Source organism: Equus quagga, chromosome 6 (assembly GCF_021613505.1).
Source record: "Equus quagga isolate Etosha38 chromosome 6, UCLA_HA_Equagga_1.0, whole genome shotgun sequence".
NCBI lineage: Eukaryota > Metazoa > Chordata > Mammalia > Perissodactyla > Equidae > Equus > Equus quagga.
Genome location: NC_060272.1, coordinates 95,280,435 through 95,302,192, shown reverse-complemented (window position 1 = coordinate 95,302,192; position 21,758 = coordinate 95,280,435). Strand labels below are relative to the sequence as shown.

At 45.5% G+C, this 21,758-nt stretch overlaps 1 protein-coding gene across 1 annotated transcript in view; it reads right to left on the bottom strand.

Moving 5' to 3' along the window:
- Positions 1-21,758, bottom strand: part of GNA14 (G protein subunit alpha 14) — a 162,141-nt gene continuing 140,383 nt past the window's right edge. Inside the window, exons 3-7 of the mRNA XM_046664377.1 lie at positions 9,600-9,754; positions 6,933-7,061; positions 5,042-5,171; positions 2,311-2,464; positions 1-1,238 (exon numbers count right to left, since the gene is read on the bottom strand). Of these exons, the coding sequence (XP_046520333.1) occupies positions 1,048-1,238; positions 2,311-2,464; positions 5,042-5,171; positions 6,933-7,061; positions 9,600-9,754 (759 nt within the window). The 3' untranslated portion in view covers positions 1-1,047. The remainder of the gene's footprint in view (positions 1,239-2,310; positions 2,465-5,041; positions 5,172-6,932; positions 7,062-9,599; positions 9,755-21,758) is intronic.

Below are 21,758 nucleotides of genomic sequence, written 5' to 3'. Positions count from 1 at the left end.
TATTTTTCCTCCCCTACAAGGATATTTAGAAAGTTTGTGTTATTAACTATTAAAGTCAAAGCATTTTTCTTTTTAGGAAGGAACAGAATCATCAGTCAACCATGAGCTTAAAGAAACACAACATAATCCAATGCTAATGGCAGAAGGGTATATTCTTAGCCACCTCAGAAAGGCACAGAATACATGGTTCAGACAGCAAATCCCTGGTGCCCATCAGAACTTTGGCAGGGGCTACTTTACATTTGTTAAACAATTTGGGCTCCTAGCCATTCCATAATTTTATAAGACCTGGTCATATACATTGTAATATATATATATATATATATATATATATACACACACATACACACACACTTTTTTTACCAGTGCAACATATATGCTATCTAGAGTCCATTTACTTTATATTAGCTTTGGTTTCACGGTGATCAAACTGTGGCAAAACTAAATTAGACATACTGATATAGTCATTAATTTGGCTTAGAAAGTGAACAAAAAAAAGAACCAACTTTAAAAGAATCTTTGGTGGCATAAAGGCATTATACTTTAGCATGAAAAGAAAGAAACACTCAAAAAATGTCTCTAAATTGCAAGATTTAATAAAAAGCTTCAAACCCATTAACTTTCTTTAAAATAGAAGTCACCCAGATTAATCCTAGAGGTCTCAAGTCATGATCTATAAGTTAACAGACTCCTCTGTTATGTGATTTTTTAATGGCTATTATTAAACACACAAATTGAATTTTTTAAAAAAAAACAGTAAATCACAATGGCTTTGTAAAATATCAAATTCAAAAATTACATAAAATCTTACAGCCAAAAGTCAAGAGAAGAAATATATAAACAATTTGGAAATAAAGACTTGGAAAAATTTTTGCTAAACTCAAATATCTTAGAAGCTCCATTACCCATCTCTGTCCGTGTGGCCTGCATGATGGACGTGGTGCCACCCACTGGGCTGGGTGGATGATGTCAGAAGCACTTGCAAACAAAACACAAAGAGCTTACAAATCCTGTCTTCTGGTATGGGCGAGGAGTGGACAGCGGCTTTTAAACTAGGTTGAATTCCCTCAGGTTTAGCTGTAGAATTGTGTCTTTCACGGCAGCAAACACAAAGCGGATATTCTCTGTGTCTGTAGCACACGTGAAATGCGAATAGATGACTTTCTCTTTGTCAGGATTCTGATCTTGATAAAGCTTCAGGATAAAGTCTCTGGCAGCTTTGACATCCTGCTTTGGTCCTAGTCAAGAGTGCGGTTAGAGGAATAAAGAAGAAAGATACCAACTCACCACCAGGTCCTCTCAAAAATCGTTTTCAATGGACTCTTGTTCTTATTTGGCATCCTTCTTTGGGCTATCTCATTTCTAGAGAATCGTTTATCTGGGGCATTATTTTTCATTATGAACCCGTAAAAGTATTTTAAAGTGTCCACTAGTATCTAAAAATTGTATTTTAAGGAGATTTGTTGGAAAATAGTGACGCGATTTAATTTTCTGATTTAGACCACTTTTGAAGAGATGTAATCCTTATTAACTCAGGCAGACAGAAGTGGGCTAGGAGACGGAAGAGGAAGAATGTGGGAACTAACACTCTTAGGTGCCCAAGTCTGATTTTCAAGTTTGAGGGCTCTATACCACATCGCCAGTACGGATAATAAAAGGAAAAAGGAGAGTGCTAAAACACTACTCCTCCAAATGTCAAACCTAGTAATATTTGAGACCTCTTGTACCAGAAATAATTAGCAACGGGCATAAACTCTCTTGCCTTGGACAGGTCATGTAATAAAGAACTTCAGAGTCTTTATTACAGTGGTAACAGGGCTGCGACAATTTAACCGACGCACACAAAGTGCCAGGTGCTCTGACGGGCGCTAGGAATGCAAAGACAAGTCGGGCACAGTCTCTGCCCTCAGGAGCCGACTGGGGAGAGGGCTGAGCCAGCAGACACTGAACAGCCAGTGTGAGGAAGGCCGAGAGGGAGCAAGGTGAGCCCAGGCTGCCAAGGGGGGCACGCCTACTGCAGATGGGGTGGGGTGAGGGGCAGCAGGACTGCCCCCAGGGAGAGGTGCCTGAGCTAGGTCTCGGAGAACAAAGTAGAGCTGGCAAAAGGAGGTGGCAAATACATTCTGGGCCCTGGGAGAGGCAGAGGTGGAGGTGCTGAGGCGAAGACACACACTGATACAACTGGAGCTTCCCTTCAAAGGTGGGGAATGGTCAGGACGTCTGTCAGAGGCAGATGAAGGAGGCCCCTGTGAGCGTGTTAAGAACTCTGGACTAATGCCAGGGAGGTCCACAAGATGGACACTCACTTACCTGTGTATTCTGGAAAATAGCTAATTAGATGAGAGTACATGATTTTCTCTTCCAAAAGATCCTTCTTGTTTAAGAACAAAATCACAGATGAGTTCAGAAACCAGGGGTAGGTGATAATGGTTTTGAATAAGGCTTTGCTCTCTTCCATGCGGTTCTAAGTGAGAAACAAGGGACTGAGGGTTAACGAGAAAGAAAAGCGACACTTTGGAAACAACATGCTAAACAGCTGTTTGCATCCGTCTGTGCTCCTCTCACCCAGCTGCAGTCTCTGGGTCACTGTCCTTGCTGAAGCTGGTGAGCACGTGGGGCCCCTCCGGACACCGGGCCTTCTGCTTCTATTTCCCCCCATCCCACCCTCTCATTACTCACCCCCTGCTGAGTCTCCTCTCCTGAAGCACCCCATCTCTTCTCTAGCCCCAGCTAACACACAAGGATATAAGAAAGGCTTTTGTGCAATTTGGAACAAGAAGGTTCAGCCTCATATTTGACCAAAGTTTTGTGCACATAATTATTGGGATTACCAAGCATGGGAGATTCACAGCTTTGGACCTGAGACACCCACTTTAATTGGGTGTGGGCTCCCAGACTGTACGTCAGGAGTCATAGGACAATGAGAGGAAGGCAGACTCTTCCAGTAGGGCCAGCACCCTTAGGAATGCTGGACGCTGGCCGGGAAGGGAACTAACCCTACTGAGCACCCACTCTGTATGATCCTTTATGTGCGTGTACTACAGGTGAGCTCTGCAAGGGGAACAGCGCCCCCTGTTGTGTGATGAGCACAGTATTGTTCACAAAATTTAAAGACTTTCCGAAGCCCATGTAATAGTAGGATTTGGCGGAAATTAGGTAGAAAGACAGTAATAATTTATGAACATTAGACATTGGCAAGAAAATATTAAATGTTCTTAATTTATGGAGAGCAGATAGGGCTCATACAAATCTTATCTGGTGACAATAATTGTTCTATATGGCATTCTGCTCTCTCAAGTATTTCTAAGAGGAAAGAAACCAGAACGTCCCTCTAGGGAGGAAGGAAGTCAGACTGAAAAACGTCAAAGCTCAGTGCTCCCGCTCCGGAGAGACGTGCCGTAAACCTCCATTTCCTACAACTCCCAGACATCTGGGCTCACCCTCCTGCTCAGGACATTTTAGGGGATTAAAATCTGGAATTTATTACCAGAGAGATAACCCCTCACTTGTTTTGAAAGCTTCTTTAAAATTTATTATGCTCTTATCAATAATGATCTCCAAGAAAAAAACAACTCCTAGACAGCATAGACACTGGATGCAGCATATCTACAACCGGGAGGGAAAAGTCTGAGTGGCAACCGCTTAATTTTTCTCCAAGTACCTTGCGATCTTGTTTAATTTCTAAGCACATCGGGCTGAGGTCCTGTCCCTCGCACACCTGACTGATCTTCTGAGTTCCCTGGGAAACGTCATAAGTAATTCCCAAGACAAATTTGGAGCTAACCTTTCATATTGATAACTGGATGCCTTTGCTTTTTAAAAAAATTTCTCCACTGGAAGAGCTGGGCGGCAGCCAAGATTTCTATTCTTCTTTGCACAATGACACTAGTAAATGGGTTAATCCTTCACTAATTAGCTAATGTAACTGTGCTCCTCAGAGAAAAGCCTGCTCTCAAGAAACACAAGACATAATTTGTTCATAGTTATTGCCTAATCCTGGACAGAGTTCTTTATTGATTTACTTCCATGCCCTAGGAGTAAGAGACATTTGTAAAAGGTCAAGAGGTTTTGTACAAGGGTAGGGGAAAGGACAATGAAAGACCATGGTATCCCACAGAAAATACCACCCCCTCTCACAGGGACGTGACCGTGCTGGTTCTCTCCACTTCCCAGGCAGACCCAGCTCATGGAGTCCCACCCCCCCAGTGCTCTGGCAACTCTGCAGTGGACACGGAATGCCTCACTGGGTGGGTCAGTCCCAGCTGCCCTGAGGGAGTCCTTTCCAGGCGAAGTGAAGGGCAGATGCCATCCCAGGAGGCCCCAGGACAGCTCCAAGCACCTGCAACCACTCCCCATGCCAACTCAGCTAGGCACCTAATTGGGGAGCACCATGGGCCATGGAGGTTGGGAAGCCTATTCTCACATAAAGTTTATTAGAAACAGCTCAACTTTGGCTACACATTAGCATCCTTGGGGAGCTTGAAAAAGATACCTCCAACTCAAACCCAGGAAATAGGAATCTCTACTGTGGTGTCCAAAAGATGGTATTTTTTCAAAAATTCCCCAGGGGATTCCAATCTGCAGCTAAGGCTGAGACCCAATGCTTTTGAGTGGCTCCACCCTTGGCAGCACGTCAGATTAGAGCCCCATGCTCAGGCCACACCCACCACCAATTAAATCGGAATCTCAGGTTGGACCCAGGTGCCAGGTTTTTTTTTTAAGGTCCTCAGGGAATTCCTATCTGCATCCAAATTTAAGAACCAGATTTCCAGGCCAGTGATTCTCAAACTTTCATGTGGATTTGAATTACCTGGGATCTCGTTAAAAGACAGATTCTGATTTTTTTGGTCTGGCTTGATTCAATAGGTATGAATTTCTCAAAAGCAATCAAGTAAAGCCTGTGCTGCTAGTCTAAGGACTTTGAGTAGCAAGACAATTTAACCTAAGGAATAGAGGAATAGTGCCAAAGCTGGCTGGATTCTCGCAAACTGCGGAAATAGATCTGTCTTCCTCAGCTAACCAAACTCCCCACCCGGCATACCTCATTGTCACACTCAGCTAGGACCTGGTCATATTCACTCAGAGCAACCAAAAAAATAATGGAGGTGACACTCTCAAAGCAGTGAATCCATTTCCGTCTTTCAGATCGCTGGCCACCAACATCCACCATCCTGTTCAATAGAAACACAGATCTCAAAGGTTGGAACACATGACTCTTTGGGGAAAAAGGACATGAATTCATTATACCATGGATATCAGCACTCCTTAGGGTCCTCGATAATTTTTAAGAGTAAAAAGATGTCCTAAGATTAAAATGTTTGAGCACCACTGCTTTAGGCAATGCAGAATCACAGGATGTTTGCTAGCAAAGGAGCAACAGAATGTAAGTGATGTTACTGAAGACGGATGCAGAGGTCACCTGGGTGAAGCCTGCCTGGGGACACTAGATAGGTAGCTGCTGCTGTAGTCCAGGCAGAAAGCACAAGCATCTACTTGGGTGTTGTGAGAGCACTGCAGAGTGCCAGGACACCAGACACAAAAGGGGCGGAACGGCAGGCAGTCTCCCAGGTCCACTCAGCTTTCTTCAGGCCCCTGCCCCTTCCTGTTTTCATGGCTCCTCTAATTTATCCACAAATCCTTTCTGCGTGAGGTAGACGCCACCTCTCCTTCCCGAGAAAGACCAGCAGTGCCCTCTTCCAATATGGAAATCAAAGCCTTTATCTGTGTCTTTGGGAAGGATTTCAGGGAATCATAGCCCAAGAGTCAATCACAAGCTCGAATGTTCCAGGGCTCAGGCAGTTTGTGGAAATGAGTCTAGAGGGCTGCTCTAAAATCGAAAAGCATGCATTGTGAGAGTGCTAGGGCCCTGTCTAAAGCGGTGGCTGCTACACAGCTGCAGCCAACTGCTGCTGGACAAAAACGCAGGTTCACCACGACCACATGCTCCAACTTTCCAAGAGAAACTAGATATCATATGCTTTAAGTGAAATACCCCCATTTTTAAATGTTGACTCCAAAGTTTTTTAAAACACCAAGTAAGCTGAAGAGAATACATCTGTGGACCAGATACACGTTTTGGAAGTTGCAAGCAGCATTGATTCTGAAAAGGTTTAGAGAAATTCTTGGGCACACAGCACAGAGGATGTGCTCACAAAGATGCAGACTTTCGAGGGGCTCGACCAGAGGGCTCCCCCAATGCAACAACGCTCTAGATGCACTGAGATGTGACCAAGTTTACAGACAGGACCTGGACGTGGCAGGACCGCACTTGTGTCGTCTCAACTAGGCAAGCACGTGTAATAACTATTAGGAGGAACAAGGGAGCTAATGGATAGAAAAGTACTTGGAAATTTGCAGTGCTCTGCATTGCACAAAACCATAGGATTATTTGTTTTTTTGCCATAATTAAATGCATGGAACATCTACTTAAGCCATCCTAAAAGTATTTTCTATATTTGCACATGGAAATTCATACATTTTTACACAGCTGTAAATAATTTATGTATATTATCTTATATAATTTTTAATACACATTTTTGTATTGATTCTTAGTTTTCTTTTTTTAAGGATAAATCTCGAAGAAGGGAATGAAAGGGAAGAGAAATATTATTCAACTTTAGGGAAAAGACCACAGTATATTCAATCTGTGGGTTACAAAAATATACGTCTGTGTGTGTGTGTATTTTACACATAAGAATCATTCCAGACATGAGGGAGGAAACCCTTATTCTCTAAGGGGAATAAAAGATGAGTTCCTCTGCATTCTAGGACTTGAGACCTACTACAATTCTAAATACTCTGTGATGAAGAGGGCCATATTGCCCTAAGAGATATAACTTCTATTAGGAATAACATATTTAAGAATCCATTTGGGGACTTGCAAGCCCAGACAGGCAAATTCTTCATGGAACATGCTGGGGAGACATGCATACCGAAAGATGATGTTTTCCAAGTCAAATGGATACTCAATGATGCCAGTTGTGGGCACTCGGACACGAAGCACATCTTGCTGCGTTGGCACGAATGACGGCATGGCGATCCGGTCGATGTCAGTCAGGTAACTGTGATATTAGAGAACAAGGCACTGAGACTCATTTTAGAGAAGGGAAAAATGTCCATCTCACTCCAAAGAAGTCACCCCGACTCACGCAACCCCCACTCAGATTCATGGATTCCATTAGTGACTCTCTTGAGAGCTAATGCTCCGGCCCCCCTATGAGAACATGGAGCAGAGCCTTCTGGGAAATCAGCAGGTCACTCCATCTCTTCCTCCTGGCTCTAAGCTGGACCACAATCTGACGTCTCATCTGTCCTCCTCCCTCCAAAGGCCCTTCTCCCTCCCACGCTCACCCTCATCCAAGAACACTATAGAATGTAGATGTTGATCTCAAACGCTTTGCTCAATAAATTAGTTTCTAAGAAAATATAAAGGCATAAAACAGGCCAACAGGAAGTTCCTTCAAAATAACAAGAAAGTTTTCTGTTACCCTGGGAAATTAAACATCCCTAAAATAACCCAAAACTTAGCTTGGATTATTTTTGGCCATATGTTAAAGCCCTAAGATTAAAGGATATCACTTTTTCTATGGTAAAATGAGAGGACACTTAAAAAAAAAAAAGTATGTCATTTATAAAGGGCATTTTTGAGTAAAATAACTGTAACCCAAGCCCTGGCCAACAACAGAGTGGGTGATTCTGAGCACTCCCTCCAGACTGAGGTTGGTCCTGCCTTCTCCCCACACAAGCAGAGGCGGCCTAGGTCTGCCCGGGGCTGAGCAGGAGGCATGAAGGGGAGCCAAGAGGTAACAGGCAAACCCTACTCATTGTGCAGCCCTCAGCACAGGAAGCAATCCACTGGGGCACCTTCCGCAACCCCCCACCTATGCCTCGTCCATGATCCCAGGGCTTATCACCGTGACTTCCATGTCTGTGATTTTTTCATTTATCCATGTCTCATTCCACCAGCCTGGATGTTCCTTGAGCGCAAAGAGCACTGGTTGTACCTGCAGCCCTTACCACAGTGCCTGGCCCATTTTTGTGAATTGGATGCCTGTCCAAATAAGCAGACAGCCCTAGCAGAGTGGACGACAACCACTGACTTGGACCGCGGAAGTGCACTAGCGCCTCAAGTCTCGCCAGTTGCAAAGGCAGGCAACCGTCTGGATCTAGGAGTGCCACGATCTCTGTGGCAGCTCTGTCCACCACTTAGCCACTCCACACCCCTCTCAATGGACTTGGCCCAGTGTTCAGGGCTCCCTTGAATTCTGTAGCAGTTCCAGGGGGTCTTTGCCAAGTGGATCTACATCAAGAACCCCAGCCAATCCCAGGGCCTTCACAGAAGCAAATGACACTAGACTGTGTCAGGGGTGCCTTGGCCCACTCGGAGCTGTCCCTGGCTCCACAGCTGTCAAAGGCAATCTGCCCTCCTCTTTGGGACTCTGCCTTCCTTCCTCCTGGCTCTTTTCTGTGCTGATCCAACCCCTCATCGGGCTCCTTTTATTTCCTTTTCCTGTTTTGCTGCTCTTTTGCACCTAAATTTTCCTGTACTCAGATTGGTTGTGCCAACGTGGATTAATGACATCAAGCAGCCTGAGACAAATGCCAAAGGGAGACCACCAAAACTGAGGAGGTAAGACTGCAGTTTCCTTTCCCGCCCACTGCCTTGTCCAGACGATGGGGGTGAGCCACCACCAACGCCAGCTCAGAGGGCGAGGGCAGCCCCTGAAGGAAAGGGCAGGCATCTCAGGAAAGGACTGGGGGGCGCTCAGAGGATGGAAGGAGATGTGGGGCAAAGGGGGAGGAGCTGAGCTGCAGAACCAGGTATCATCACCTCTTTGAGAAGGAACAAGATCAGTGACGTAGGCGATGGGAGGCATTACCTTGGGAACTTTTCTGAAGAAGATGAAATTCTGTGATCTCTCTGGGTTGGTTTGCATGCTGGACCATCTACTTCGTTTTACCTTCAGGGATTAATGATTTAAAACTAGAGCTTTATGGATCCAAAATATAGTGTGTAGGCCTTCACAGGAAGTCAATAAACAAAGGGCTCCAAGACTGAGCTTCCTGCCTGCGCTGGGCCCGCAGAGCCTGTCTTACCCACTAGAGGGCAGCATCAGACCAGCCACGACGGGCCTGTTACACCGCCGGTCTCAACTGATTGCCAATTTTAGGGCAACTGGACCTGCTGTCTAGTGATCAGGAAACCAGAAGGCAGAGAGATATGAAGAGGAAGAAAGTAGAAGCAAGAAGCAGATCAGATCATTGCAGCACCCTAAATGAGATCGATCCCACCACGGGAACCCCACATTTGATTTAGCCTTTCATTGAAAAGGACAGAGACTTAGAACACAGCAAGGACAGGTAGGTGTGGGCAGGGAGAGAGATCTGGGGATCCACAGGGGGTTTGAAAGTTTCAGGAGGTGGTTAGAGACACACCAAGAAGTCAGAGGGGGATACAGAACGGGAGGGAGGGAGTGTGGCCCTGGAGTGCCCACATCTTAGCAAGCAGCTCATTTCTCCCTAGTGAGAAGCTCCTCTGAAGTGTGGCCCTGCCTCCCTGAAAGCTGGTTGGGCAGCCATGCCCGGGGCTCTGTACTCACTATTTGGCAGAGTCTGACAGCTGGTATTCCCTTCTCCTGTCGTAACACTCCTGGATTCCTGGGTCCTGCCACAGCTGCTTGATGGCCTCTACCTGGTCCCTGGAGAGTGCAGAGACCTTGTCCACTTCCACTTCTCTGATTAGCTGGGCATTTTCCTACTCAAAGGAAAGAGAACCTTTCATTAGGCAAAGGAAAGGAAGCTAACCCATTGGTGACTTGGGGACAAGACTTGCCCTGGTCTGTGGGTCATGGAAGATGTCCCCATGTGCTGGGGTGTGGGAGGTGCCCTTCAGAAGGACTGCTCACAGCCAAGCCACTCAGCTGCAGCCATGTTGAGTGGCGATGATGTGGCTGCTTAGCTCAGTGGAGAGAGCCACAGAGAGCCCGAGATCTGCGGCTTTTGGTCCCAGCAGTCATTCAACACCCAGTCATGAACAGAGATGGAATGATCGATCATCATCATACTAACGAACTTTACTTTCTCATTAAGGTGCTACTCATTTGAATATCTGCATAGCCAATGGAGCAATTGAAAAATAATGATTATTACTGTTAATGTCATGCCAAGGGTGGGGTGATGGAAGTGGGTCCACGCTGGTGCAGGCAATAAAGGAGTGCACTATCTTCAGAGAACTGAAAAATAACGCCTCCACCAACTAACCACCAGTCTTTCTTTCTCTTTCCTTGATTGTTTTTTTAAAAAAAATTTAATAGACTATTTTTTAGAGCAATTTTAGGTTCATAGCAAAACTGGGAGGAAAGTACAGAGAGTTCTCATACATCTGCTTTTCATTATCATGCGTCACTGATAAAACTCTTTCCCACTGGGAGAACCACTCCCATTGCAAACCCCCTCCCCCAGGCCACTGATTGCTCTAATGGTATATTTATGATTACCATCATTATTAAATAGTTATTGGTCTCATATTATTGCTCTATTATTATAGTAATTGTTAAAAGCATTATTGCTGTAATTATTACTATTAGAGGAGTTACCATTTATTGCTCACTTACTATGTGCCAAGGGCGCTACATGCATTATCTCATTTAATCAATGGAAGGCCAGCACAAGGCCAGAAATCATTCCAGACCTTGGCAAAGGAAAATGATAAGGTTGGCCTGCATCCATAACACGTCATGTGTTGGCCCTGGACACTCAGCATCCCGTCCTTGGCTGCAAGCTGCAGCAGACAAGAGAATCCTGCGGAGAGAGACAGGAGCCCAGCCGGCCCGTTCTTCGCTCTCCCATCTTGCTGGCATCTCACAGCAATTACATCATGCCGAGCTGGCTATTCACTGGCAGCTGTGAGTCAGCAAAGCATCCGTTTGGCGGCTGTGATCTCCTTGAGTGTATATGGTACCCCCTGAAACGTTGCTCTTATCTTGCATCATTCATCCTCATTAATAGTCCAACAGGAAGCCGGAGTAGAGGGAGATCTCATAGATTCACTTGGCAAGGGGCAAAATGGAGGGCTGTGATGAAATCAACATGACTTTGCCCCACATCCATCAAGAGGGGACATAAACTAGCCCCCAGATGTAGAGGATCCCGGGTGTAGAGTCTCAAACAAGGTCTCGCCGGATGGGTTAGTGGGAAGTGCCCTAGACGGGGAATCAGGACCCTGAACTCCAAGTAGCACAGCTGGGGCTTTTAAGGACCCCAACAAGTAACCTGTCTTGCTGTCCTCGTTTGTAAAAGGAGCCAGTGATTTTCAGGGGAACCTGATTTATAAACTGTAAAGTATCATCCAAAGGTAAGTAGAGTTAGCCTTATAATTAAAGGAGATGCCTAATCAATATTTCTTGTTTGCACAAACAGGACACGTTGATAGCTCTTAACCCATGACTCCTAATCCCAGCCACTGGCACATTTTGCATCATCTGCCCCATTCTCAGCCAGAGGGAACGGCGCATGGAGAAGCTGGACAGTGTCTGTGTGGAGCAGAAGGGCTCGCTCCCACTTCCTCTCCTCCTCTCGCCACTCTCCCCCAAATAGGACCAGAGGGTTTCTGGTCACCCTGGGCTTACCTCTCCCCTCTAAATTTAAAGTCTCTGTTTTCCTCTTTGTCTTCATGACAAGTCAGAAAATGCCACAAGGGCAGGGCCAAGGTCTTATCTGTCCTTTAACCCAGAACCTAGTGTAGTGCTTGGCAGATAACAGGTGTCCTCTATTGATGTAGGCGCCCCATAAACATTTGTGGCACACATAAAAATGTATCTATCTGACAGACAGAAAGTCACAGCAAAAGAACGCCAGGGCAGGATGACAGAAGCCTGTGCTGGTCAGGTGGGAGCACAGAGGAGTTAGAAGATGGAATGTCCCTCGGAGGAGGAAATGCTCGGCGACTCTTGGCCAGTTTGTCTTCCCCACTCTGCCCCTGGTGGCAGTCAGCATCTTTGTTTGGGTGCACACCCCTTATGCTGCTCTGCTAAATTTAACTACTACATTCAGCTTGACTGCTGAGAGGGAGCACTGTATGAATCATCAGGAATGGTACAAATATTTCTACCTCTCCTCACAAACGCAAGGTAGGGTTGTACTTCACGGTGAACGCAATGCAATTGGAAGCAACATTTGAGTGAGTAATTTACCACAATCCCTTTCATCTGCCAAGGTGATTGTCACGAGACAAGATGGAACCTCTATCAGGCAGGCTTCCTAAGCGACTACAATAAGCAGAGAGCCCCTGACACAACACATTGCACAAGCAGCACGAGTGAGAAATCAACTCTTTTATGTTAAGTAAGCTGAACTTTGGGGGCAGTTCATTACTGCAGCATAACCTACTCTAGCCTAACTGATACACGCTGCAATAGATAAACCCAGCACTGGGCTCTTCCAGGGGATAGAGAGAAAAAGTAGATCCCGGTTAGATAACAAAGAGGAATGCAGGCTTCTGCATAGGCTCCTGAGGCATGGAAGCTCCTGGGGGAAAAGACAGACCTGAGCTTTCAGGCAACCAGGGGAGCGCCGCCAGGAGAGAACTACGTGGTCTGTTAGCTAAGTGAGGGGAGTTTAGCGGCAATCTGCCTTGAAAGAAGAGAACTGGGGCTTCTTAGAAACCCAATGGTGGGGTTTGGGACAGACTGAACTCAAGGGACCCAGAAGAATTCCAAGTTCAGAGGTCTCCTCTCTGTCACTGGCTCCCCCTGGTTGACTCTCCCACCTGTCAAGATCTTTTTTTCTAACTTCCTATTTTGAAATAATTTAAGACTTACAAAAAGGTAGGGAACATGGTGCAAAGAGTTCCTCTGTGCCTTCCAAGATTGCCCAAATGTTAACAATCTCCTGCCTTGCTTTACCGTTCATCCCCTCCCCCTCCGTGAGTGTGCGTACACACTCGCATGCATACCAACTCACACATACACTTTTTTTCCAGAACTTTGTGAGTGGATGCAGACACGATGCCTCTTTATCTCTAAAGACTTCAGTGTGATTTCCTAAAAACAAGAATATTCGAATATATGATCACAGTATAATCCTCAAAATCAAGAAATTAACATTGACACAATATTGTAATCTAATCTTCAGACCTTACCCAAAGGTTGCCAATTATCACATTAATGTCCTTTATCTGATCCAGAAGCCAAACTAGGATCACATATTGCATTTAGTGTCCATCTATCTGGAGACTAGGTTTATCCATTTAGCAGGAGGTTCTTCAGTCAGAGAAGGTGGTTTTTGTCACCTGATCAGGAGTGGCCTGACGAGGGTATGTTCTTGGCCCTAGAGAATGTTCCAGAGGCAAATATTCAGGAAGGGCAGGGAGGAATGAGGAAGAAACTGACCTGTTTTTTAAATACACTTTGTTTAAATATGAGATAAATGACTTTTGTACACAGTTAACGATGTCTCTGTGTTACAAAAAGTGGAGTTTTGTGCATATTTCCCTCTGGCTTGGGTAAATCGTTTCATACACAGGAGTGCAGGCATTTTTATGGGCATGATTAAACTTCTTCTACAGTGACACCCTCTAAGAGCAGGGGGCCCCTTGTACAATGTGGGAGAAGTTTTGTGTCATGTAAGACAGGCTTCTCCATCTCCTGCAGAGAGGAGGAAAAGTCGGAACAGGATCGTCAGGTTTCGGGAAGTGCTATGACTTGGGTAGAGGACATGCTGAGTCTGAGGCGGCCGACATCTAAGTGGAGACGTCCAGGAAACAGTTGAACAAAATGGGTCTGTAGTTCATAGGCAAGTCCTAGGCTAGAGAAGCATATTGAATTGAAATCATCTAACACATTCATTTCATTGAAAAGAAAGAAAAGTCATAAAGAAGTAAGTATTCCAGGAGCAAACTCAGCAGAGAGGGAAACATGACCAGTTTCTCAAACACTGAGCTCATATCTGCCTTCTCCTCTTTTCCTTTCTCAAACAAAATCACTGTTTTCTCGGCTCTGAAGGAGGAACATGGAAAACAGATGTCCTACATGTGTGTTGCCCTCAGAAATTCCCAGGGTGACAGTGTGAGGAGCTGCTTGTGAAGTGGTGTCTCGCTGACTTCACACATGGCCCCATGGCTGCCTGGTGACAGTCCCTCTTGAGCCCAGCACGTCCCTCTGGCTGGAACCCAGAGCCCAGTGGGCAGCCCGGTTTTCCACCAGATCCCCTGCAGGGGAGCCCCCTACATCGTTACCGCCCAGGCATGCAGGGCCCAGAGTTTTCCCTCCAAGACTGACTTTCTCACTGACCAGGGGGTTCTTCCCCTCACCAGCGAACCAGAGTTCTGGCTAAGCATTTTCATTAAAATTTATATTCATTAATGTATTCTAGATGATACAACCTAACAATATGTCATGTCTATTGTCATATGTAGTACCTATGAATCTCACAAACTTTGTAAAAACAGGTGAGATTAAAATAAAATATATGATTAAAAATGAAAGTTTCCTGGAGCTGGCCTGGTGGCATAGTGGTTAACTTCACATGCTCCACTTCAGCGGCCTGGAGTTCGTGGGTTTGGATTCCGGGCACAGACCTGCACACCACCCGTCACGCCATGCTGTGATGGCGTCCCACATACAAACTGGAGGAAGATTGGCACAGATGTCAGTTCAGGGACAATCTTCCTCACAAAAAAGAGAGAAAAGTTTCCTGTAACATAGTATTTCCGACTTCTGCACCATCACGCCTACTTGCTTTAACATCTACATCAAGATCCAGAATTACGCTACCTATTCTATTAAACAAAAATTATGAAGTAAAGTTTCAGTGCTCCATAACCAACAGCTTTTAAAGCATCCTATACAATATATTATAAAGAAAGTGCCAGTCAACTATGCTAGAGAAAGGAGTTTTTCCTATAGGAAATAAACAAGGAACTCCTGCTTCTGGTAAAGGAAGACTAGGAAATTGGGATCAACTCTTCCACTAAGGACAGCTAGAAATGGTGGACAAAATATTTTCAAAAATATGGATGAAAATATCAGAAAACTAATGAAATAGTAAATAATTACTGGGCTAGAGTACAAGGAAAGATGCCATCCAAGGATTTGAACCCAGCATTTGGGAAGCCTTTCTCCCTGCTTATTCTGGAAACGGCAGTTGCAAGATGGGGCAGTTGCCAGGTTGAACAGCTCTTTTTCAATATCATGGGGCTAGGATGACAGAGATTGAAGTTTAAGGGTTAGCAAGAGCAAAAGGCCCTTGGAAGCCCATTGGCTCTGAGTTAGGATCCCAAAGGGTAGCCCTTTGGGGTTGCAACTCAGCTTGGAATCATCACAATCTCAGAAACTGAGTATCCCCAGACACCTGGCAAAATAAAAGGAAATTCCTTTTTGGAGTTTGGAAGAAAACACCTTTCTCACCCTCAGATTTTCTTTTCAGATGTGTCCAGCCCACCAAGAAAAATAACCAAGCATAAGAAGATAAGACAACTTCAAAAAAATGTGACATGGAAAAAGATAGGCCATGCAAAACACTAACCAAAGAAGCAGGAGGCTCTCTAGAAATGTAAAAGTAGACTTTAGGGCTGGTTTGTCAATAATACCGCAATAAAGCTGAAAAAAGTAGACGTTAAGGTTAACAGCTTACCTAGAGATAGAGAGGGATATTTCAAATGACGAAAAGGTTCAGAAAGAAATAACAGTTCTAAGGTTCTATGCAGCTAATAACATAGGCTCAAAATATATAGAGCAAAATTTCTTAGATCTAAATAATGAAGTAGACAAATCTCTATTTTACAGGAAATTGTAATACACCTCTCTAACTGACAGAATAAACAAAAAATTCAGCAAAGATGATTCAAACATCATGATGAGCAAATTTGAGCTTAGGAGCATATGTTGAACCCTGTACTCAAAATAACTGTAGAACTTTTTCAAGCACGCCTAGAATATTTACAAAAATGATGATTGAAATTAAGATTTCACATAAAAATTTGGTTTTCCAGCTTCTTTTGATCAATTTCCAGCTTCTTTAGTAACTCTTGGCTCCAGCAGAGACACATTTTCCACGGGCCACCATCGCCACCAGCCCACCCCACACACTGTGCAGGTATTTGAATATTTAACCATTGGTCTAAAGCTACCTAAATTTCTCCTTGTAGGAAGGCAATTTCCCACCACACTCAGAATGGAAAGTAAGCTTTTCTAACCCAATTCAAGATTGGAAGAAATGTTTATTTCTCCTCCAATCTTTGTCCTCCTCTTTCTCCTCATCTTTTCTCCAATGAAAATAAATAACACAATTCACTGGCCACAAAGTGTTGGCATGAAAGGCCTAGTTACTTTATCTTTTCCTGTCAGTCAAAACTTCAGTGGGTTTCACAAAAAAAGGCTCTTTCTAAAGGCTCCTGGGATAAAGTACTTTGGCAGAAGCATCTACAGCTACAATGAGTGTTAATAATGTAATTGAGTGAGAGATTGAATCTGTGGCCTTGTATTGTGTCAACTTGGCTAAGCTGTAATGACGTTTCCCAGAACTCCCTTCCCTGTATGGTTCTGGGTTAGGGTTGGCCACAAGAGAAATCTGAAAGAGATTTTGGGGATCAGAGGCAAAACAATGCCATCAAGCTCCGAAGGTCAGAGCTCTGCTTCAGCTACATGCACTGTGGCTAACCTTCTGGGCAACCTCATCGGCTCAGGACAGCAGCTGGGCTCCCAGTGGCCTCAGCCCCCACCTCCTCAGATCTTCTTCAGCTTCTCTAAGTCCTGAGGCAGCTTCTCCATGTCCTGGGGTGGACACATATGCAGGTCCATGGCAAAGGATGCCAGCTTCTACAAGTCACCTGCATTATCAACACAGAAGTGGTGAGAGACAGACGCAGGTTCCACTGTGTCCCCATGGGGTCTGTTTTGCCTTCATGGGTTCTGGTTTGTCTTTGTAGGTTTCAGTTTGTCTTTGGTCTACCTGCTTCACATCCAGCTTTTCTCCCCGACTGCCAGCCCTGCTGACCAACCACCAGATGTACAGAGGCAACAGCCTTCCAACACCCCCTTCACAGCTCCAACAGTTACACACAGTGCAATCCTTGCAACAAATCCATTATCCAGATCACTCTGAGTGACTCTAATTTCCTGATCAAATCCAAATTGATACACAGAATCTTACACTCTGGACCATTCAATTCTATTTAGTGGCAAAATCCTCTATAACTTTAGGTCCAGATGGTGGTAGCAGCTTAGGCCTCAGTTGGAGTGACCTAAATGTCCCAAATTCAGCTGGGCACTGGCAGCCAGACTCCATCATCTTTCAGTGCACAGGATCGCACCCCAGCTCCATGTTAGATCCAGGACTGACACCTGGCCATATAAACAGGACCGAGGCCCGGCCCTTGAGGATTTCAGAATTACATGCTTTTGGTGGGAACTGCATCAGACCTACACACAAATGCTATGGGATCGAAGAAAGGAAGAGATTTCAATTGAGGAGGAGTGAGGGGATTTCCCACCAGAGGTGGCCTGATGTTTGTAAGGAGAAGGGGGATGTGTCCTCCTCCTTCCTGCATTCATGAATGTGGATTCCTGACTGTGCTTGCCAAAGATGGCACTGCGAAAGAGCAGGGGCCAGGTCAGCTCTTTGCTCTATCACTTTTTTTTTTTTTTTTTTTTTTTAAAGATTTTATTTTTTCCTTTTTCTCCCCAAAGCCCCCCGGTACATAGTTGTGTATTCTTCGTTGTGGGTTCCTCAAGTTGTGGCATGTGGGACGCTGCCTCAGCGTGGTCTGACGAGCAGTGCCATGTCCGCGCCCAGGATTCGAACCGACGAAACACTGGGCTGCCTGCAGCGGAGCGCGCGAACTTAACCACTCAGCCACGGGGCCAGCCCCTATGCTCTATCACTTTTCACATAACATTCATTCCCCTGAGATGCTCTAGAAAGCACTTGAACCCCTTCAGGTCCCAGGGTAACTGAATATATTTAAGGTGCAATTTACCAACAGCATCTGGTAGCACCCACTCTGCAACCCCCTAAAAGGGAATGAGTATATTTAGCCAACGGAAGTTGCCTCTCAGAAAATCATTTGTTTGGGGCCAGTCTAACTGAATGTGGCCATAGGCCATACACTATGGTCATGTTATGTAGCTAGATGGGATTTTCTGTCCTTGTCACCATCTTCTTCCTCTCCTTCCCCTTTTTGTAGGTTTTTAGCACATCAAAATTGTGTTATGAGAGACAATTCAAATCAGCAAGAGGAAGATCTGTCTTTTTTGTGCCTGTGCCGTCTGCAGAATCCGCTGGGAGGATTGACAGGGTCTATGCCAGGACCCACCCAGGTCCTCCCTAGATAAAGCCAGGAATGACTGTGAACAGGGCCCTGATGCTGGGAAGGCCACGACCTACAGGGAAAGGCAGGGGGCAGAAAAAGGAGAGAGACCAGAGATGCGAGGCTTTGGGGGGAAGGGGGGACTCCCAGATGAAAAGACACCCCTCCCCAACCCTCCCGCACCCCTCTCACAGGGAAAGCAATAAATGCTTTGTTCCCCCTGTTGGCTTCCTGTAGCATCACAATCAGCTGTAAGAAATCCTGTTCTCCCTTTCATACCGGATTGTGTCTGCAGCCCTTCCAGACAATGAGGCATAACTCAAGGCTCACCACCACCAAAAGCACTGGCGAGGTCTCAATTAGAGAACAAGTTGGTTCCAAAGACTTATTTGTAAGGTCGGTTGTTAGGAAACTCAAAGTGTTTTCCCATTAAGACAGGGACTGCTATGGGTCCACCAAATCCTGTTTTATTTTCCTACTGGGCTCACAGGTCATGCTATTTTTTCCCGGCCTCCCTTGCAGTCGCATAACTGAGTTTTGAGCGATGAATTTGGGCTGCAGTAATGCACATCACTACCAGGCCTGGCTTTGAAGACCTCCCATGCGATCCTCCTCCATTCTTTCTTTCCCTATTTTGCAGCTGAAAAGAGAGGATGATGAGGGCCAAGAGGAGGGGAGTTTCGAGGTGGAAGGAACCTGGATCCCTGAACGACTGTGTGGAGCAAAGCCCATGACTCACGTCGGATTGAGGTGGATGTGACTGAGAAATAAATGCTTGTTTTGTGAAGCCACTGGGGTTTTGGTGTTGGTTTATTATAGAAGCTATCACTCTTTACTTTATATACCCACAGACAGAAAGAAACTATCTTAGGATGGGGAGGTCCTAGGCAAGCTCGAAGAAACCCATTTTACTCAGCATGGAGATGACCACTGTACTCAGGGCCACACGCTGGGTGCAAGGGTTAGTTTGGTTCATGCATAATTTTTTAAAAAGCTACCTATCTCTGGTCCCATTTCTGCTATCCCCCATCCTACCTCCCGGTGGCTCTCTCCTCAAGGTCCAAGTTTCTCAGACCCAAACTGCAGTCCCACTTCCTGTACACAGACTTTCCAGAAGATGTGGGCACCAAAACCTCCTAATTTCCTTTCCTTCCTATTAAAAACCAGAGGTTTGCCAGACGGGAGGCTGTTAGACCTGGAGAACAGCTCTGAGCTTCTAATTTTCCATTTCTTTCCTTTACCCACATCTGAACTCAAATATGGCATTATTAGAGAAGACAGACTAACGACTCCCAAATTTCAGTGTCTAAACAACACACACAGGTTCACTTTACACTCCTTCCTAGGCAATCTGCCTCAAGGGTGAGGGTGGGGAGGACTCTGCTCCTCTGCTCTGGACCCAGGCTCCTTCCATCAGTGGCTCCGCCAACTCCCAGGGCCCTCAAGTCCTGCACCAGATTACAGTCGGCCCTCAGTATCCGCAGATTCAACCAACCATGGATTGAAAGGCCTATAATGGCTGAATCTGTACTGAACACGTACAGACCCTTTTTTCTTGTCATTTTCCCCCCCAAAATACAGTATAACAACTATTTACATTGTATTAGGTATTATAAGTAATCTAGAGATGATTGAAAGCATATGGGAGAATGCGTGTAGGTTATATACAAATGCTATGCCATTTTATATAAGGGACTTGAGCATCCACAAATTTGGCTATACCCAGGGGTTGCTGGAACCAATCCCCCACAAATATAGAGGGACGACTGTATTTGCACCCAATTAGCAGGCGAGGGAAGAGAGCATGGAGCAGCAGGCTGGACATTTTACAGGCCAGGTCTGAACACAGTAGGCTTCCCATTAGGACGCACAGTTCATTGACCAGAAGTAGTCGCAAGGTGCCACCTGACTGCAAAGGAGGCTGGGAGACATGGTCTTCCTACGCTCAGGTGGAAAGTGACATGGAATTGGGTCAACACACAGCTTTGTCTCTGCTACTTACAAACTCTCATTGTCTCTTCTCTTCACCACAATGACCTCCAAGGTTTGTCTGGTGCCTGTGTGTGCTTTCACACAGGTCAGGGTAAACTACAGCCATGGGCCAAGTCCAGTTCATGGTGTGTTTCTGTAAATGAAGTTCTACTGGAACACAGCCAGCCCTGCCACACTGCTGACTGATTTCACAACTGCAACGGCAGCGTCAAGTTGTCGTGACACAGCCTGCATGGTCCATAAAGCCTAAAACACTCAATCTCTGACCCTTTTCAGGAAATGTTCCCCGAGCCCTGGATAGATGGATAAATTCTAATTAAATGTGTCCCAAGTGGAGCATGGCTGTAACCGTAACTCCCTTGCTCACTGAATAGTGGGCACGTAATTATGAGGATGACACTCTGCCAGGCACTGTGCTAGGTACCAGATTACAGCTACAAAAAAGCACTGTCTTTATGCTCAAGTTTCCAGTCTTTATGGGAATGATGGCAACAGGTATATAGGGTGTGGAAAAACAACCCTCCAAAAAATGTATTCAATGAGTATAAAAAACAAGAGAATTGCACCCAAGTAAATTTCCCCAACTCTTCAGAATTGTCAAAGGGCAATGCCCAGAACTCATCTGGATTGTGGACCTGCCCAGAGACTGGAAGCATATACTAAAATTAAACAAAACACCACCCAGTGGAAAAAGCTGGAATGGCTTCTGATTCAGACTCCTTTTCACAAGCTTTAGAGAATGTTCCTATTTCTTTTGTTCCTTCATTATTTCCTTAAGCAGGCCATTCTATGAGTCCTCGTTTCCTAAGGTGTAATATTACATTTGTTTGTTTTCATAAAGTCCATGCTGTGTCAACTAGCCCAGGACCAAGACCAGATGTTTCCAGAGACCCTGAAACCCAAGACAAGCCGGCTGGCCCTGGAGTAGTTGGAAGGTCCCCACCTTCTCCCTAGGGCACCGTGGCCGCTCAAGAGAAGCCACTGCAGTCGGGGCGGAAGCCTCTTGAAGGCAACTCCAAAAAAAATCCTCCCCCAACTCCTGTAAAACAGGTTTTCTATTCAATCAAACGCAGAGGGGAGGAACGCTTGGTTCAAGAGTTAGTTCAGGAACACTAGCCAGGCAGGGAGCGCAAGGCTGAGCGGAAAGACAAACACTAAGAAAGAAAGTTCTCCCAAGGCACTGAGCTAGAACCTCATCTGGATTTCTCTCTCTTTAAAGGCCATCTTAGGCCCAGGCCTAATTCTAGAAATTCTGTGTGTGCCTCACAGTGATTCCGACACTCGCCTCCTCCCTGCCCAGACGTGAACTTCAGAAACAGCAGAGAACACGGAAAGTCAGTAGCACCAGGTGGTCCCAGACAGACCGGAAGCTGGAGGTGGACAGAAGGACATTTGGTATTCCCTGGCCCTTTGCATCCTCAGGGCGTTTGTCCCAGGGACAGCAGGATTCTGGGACTTCGGA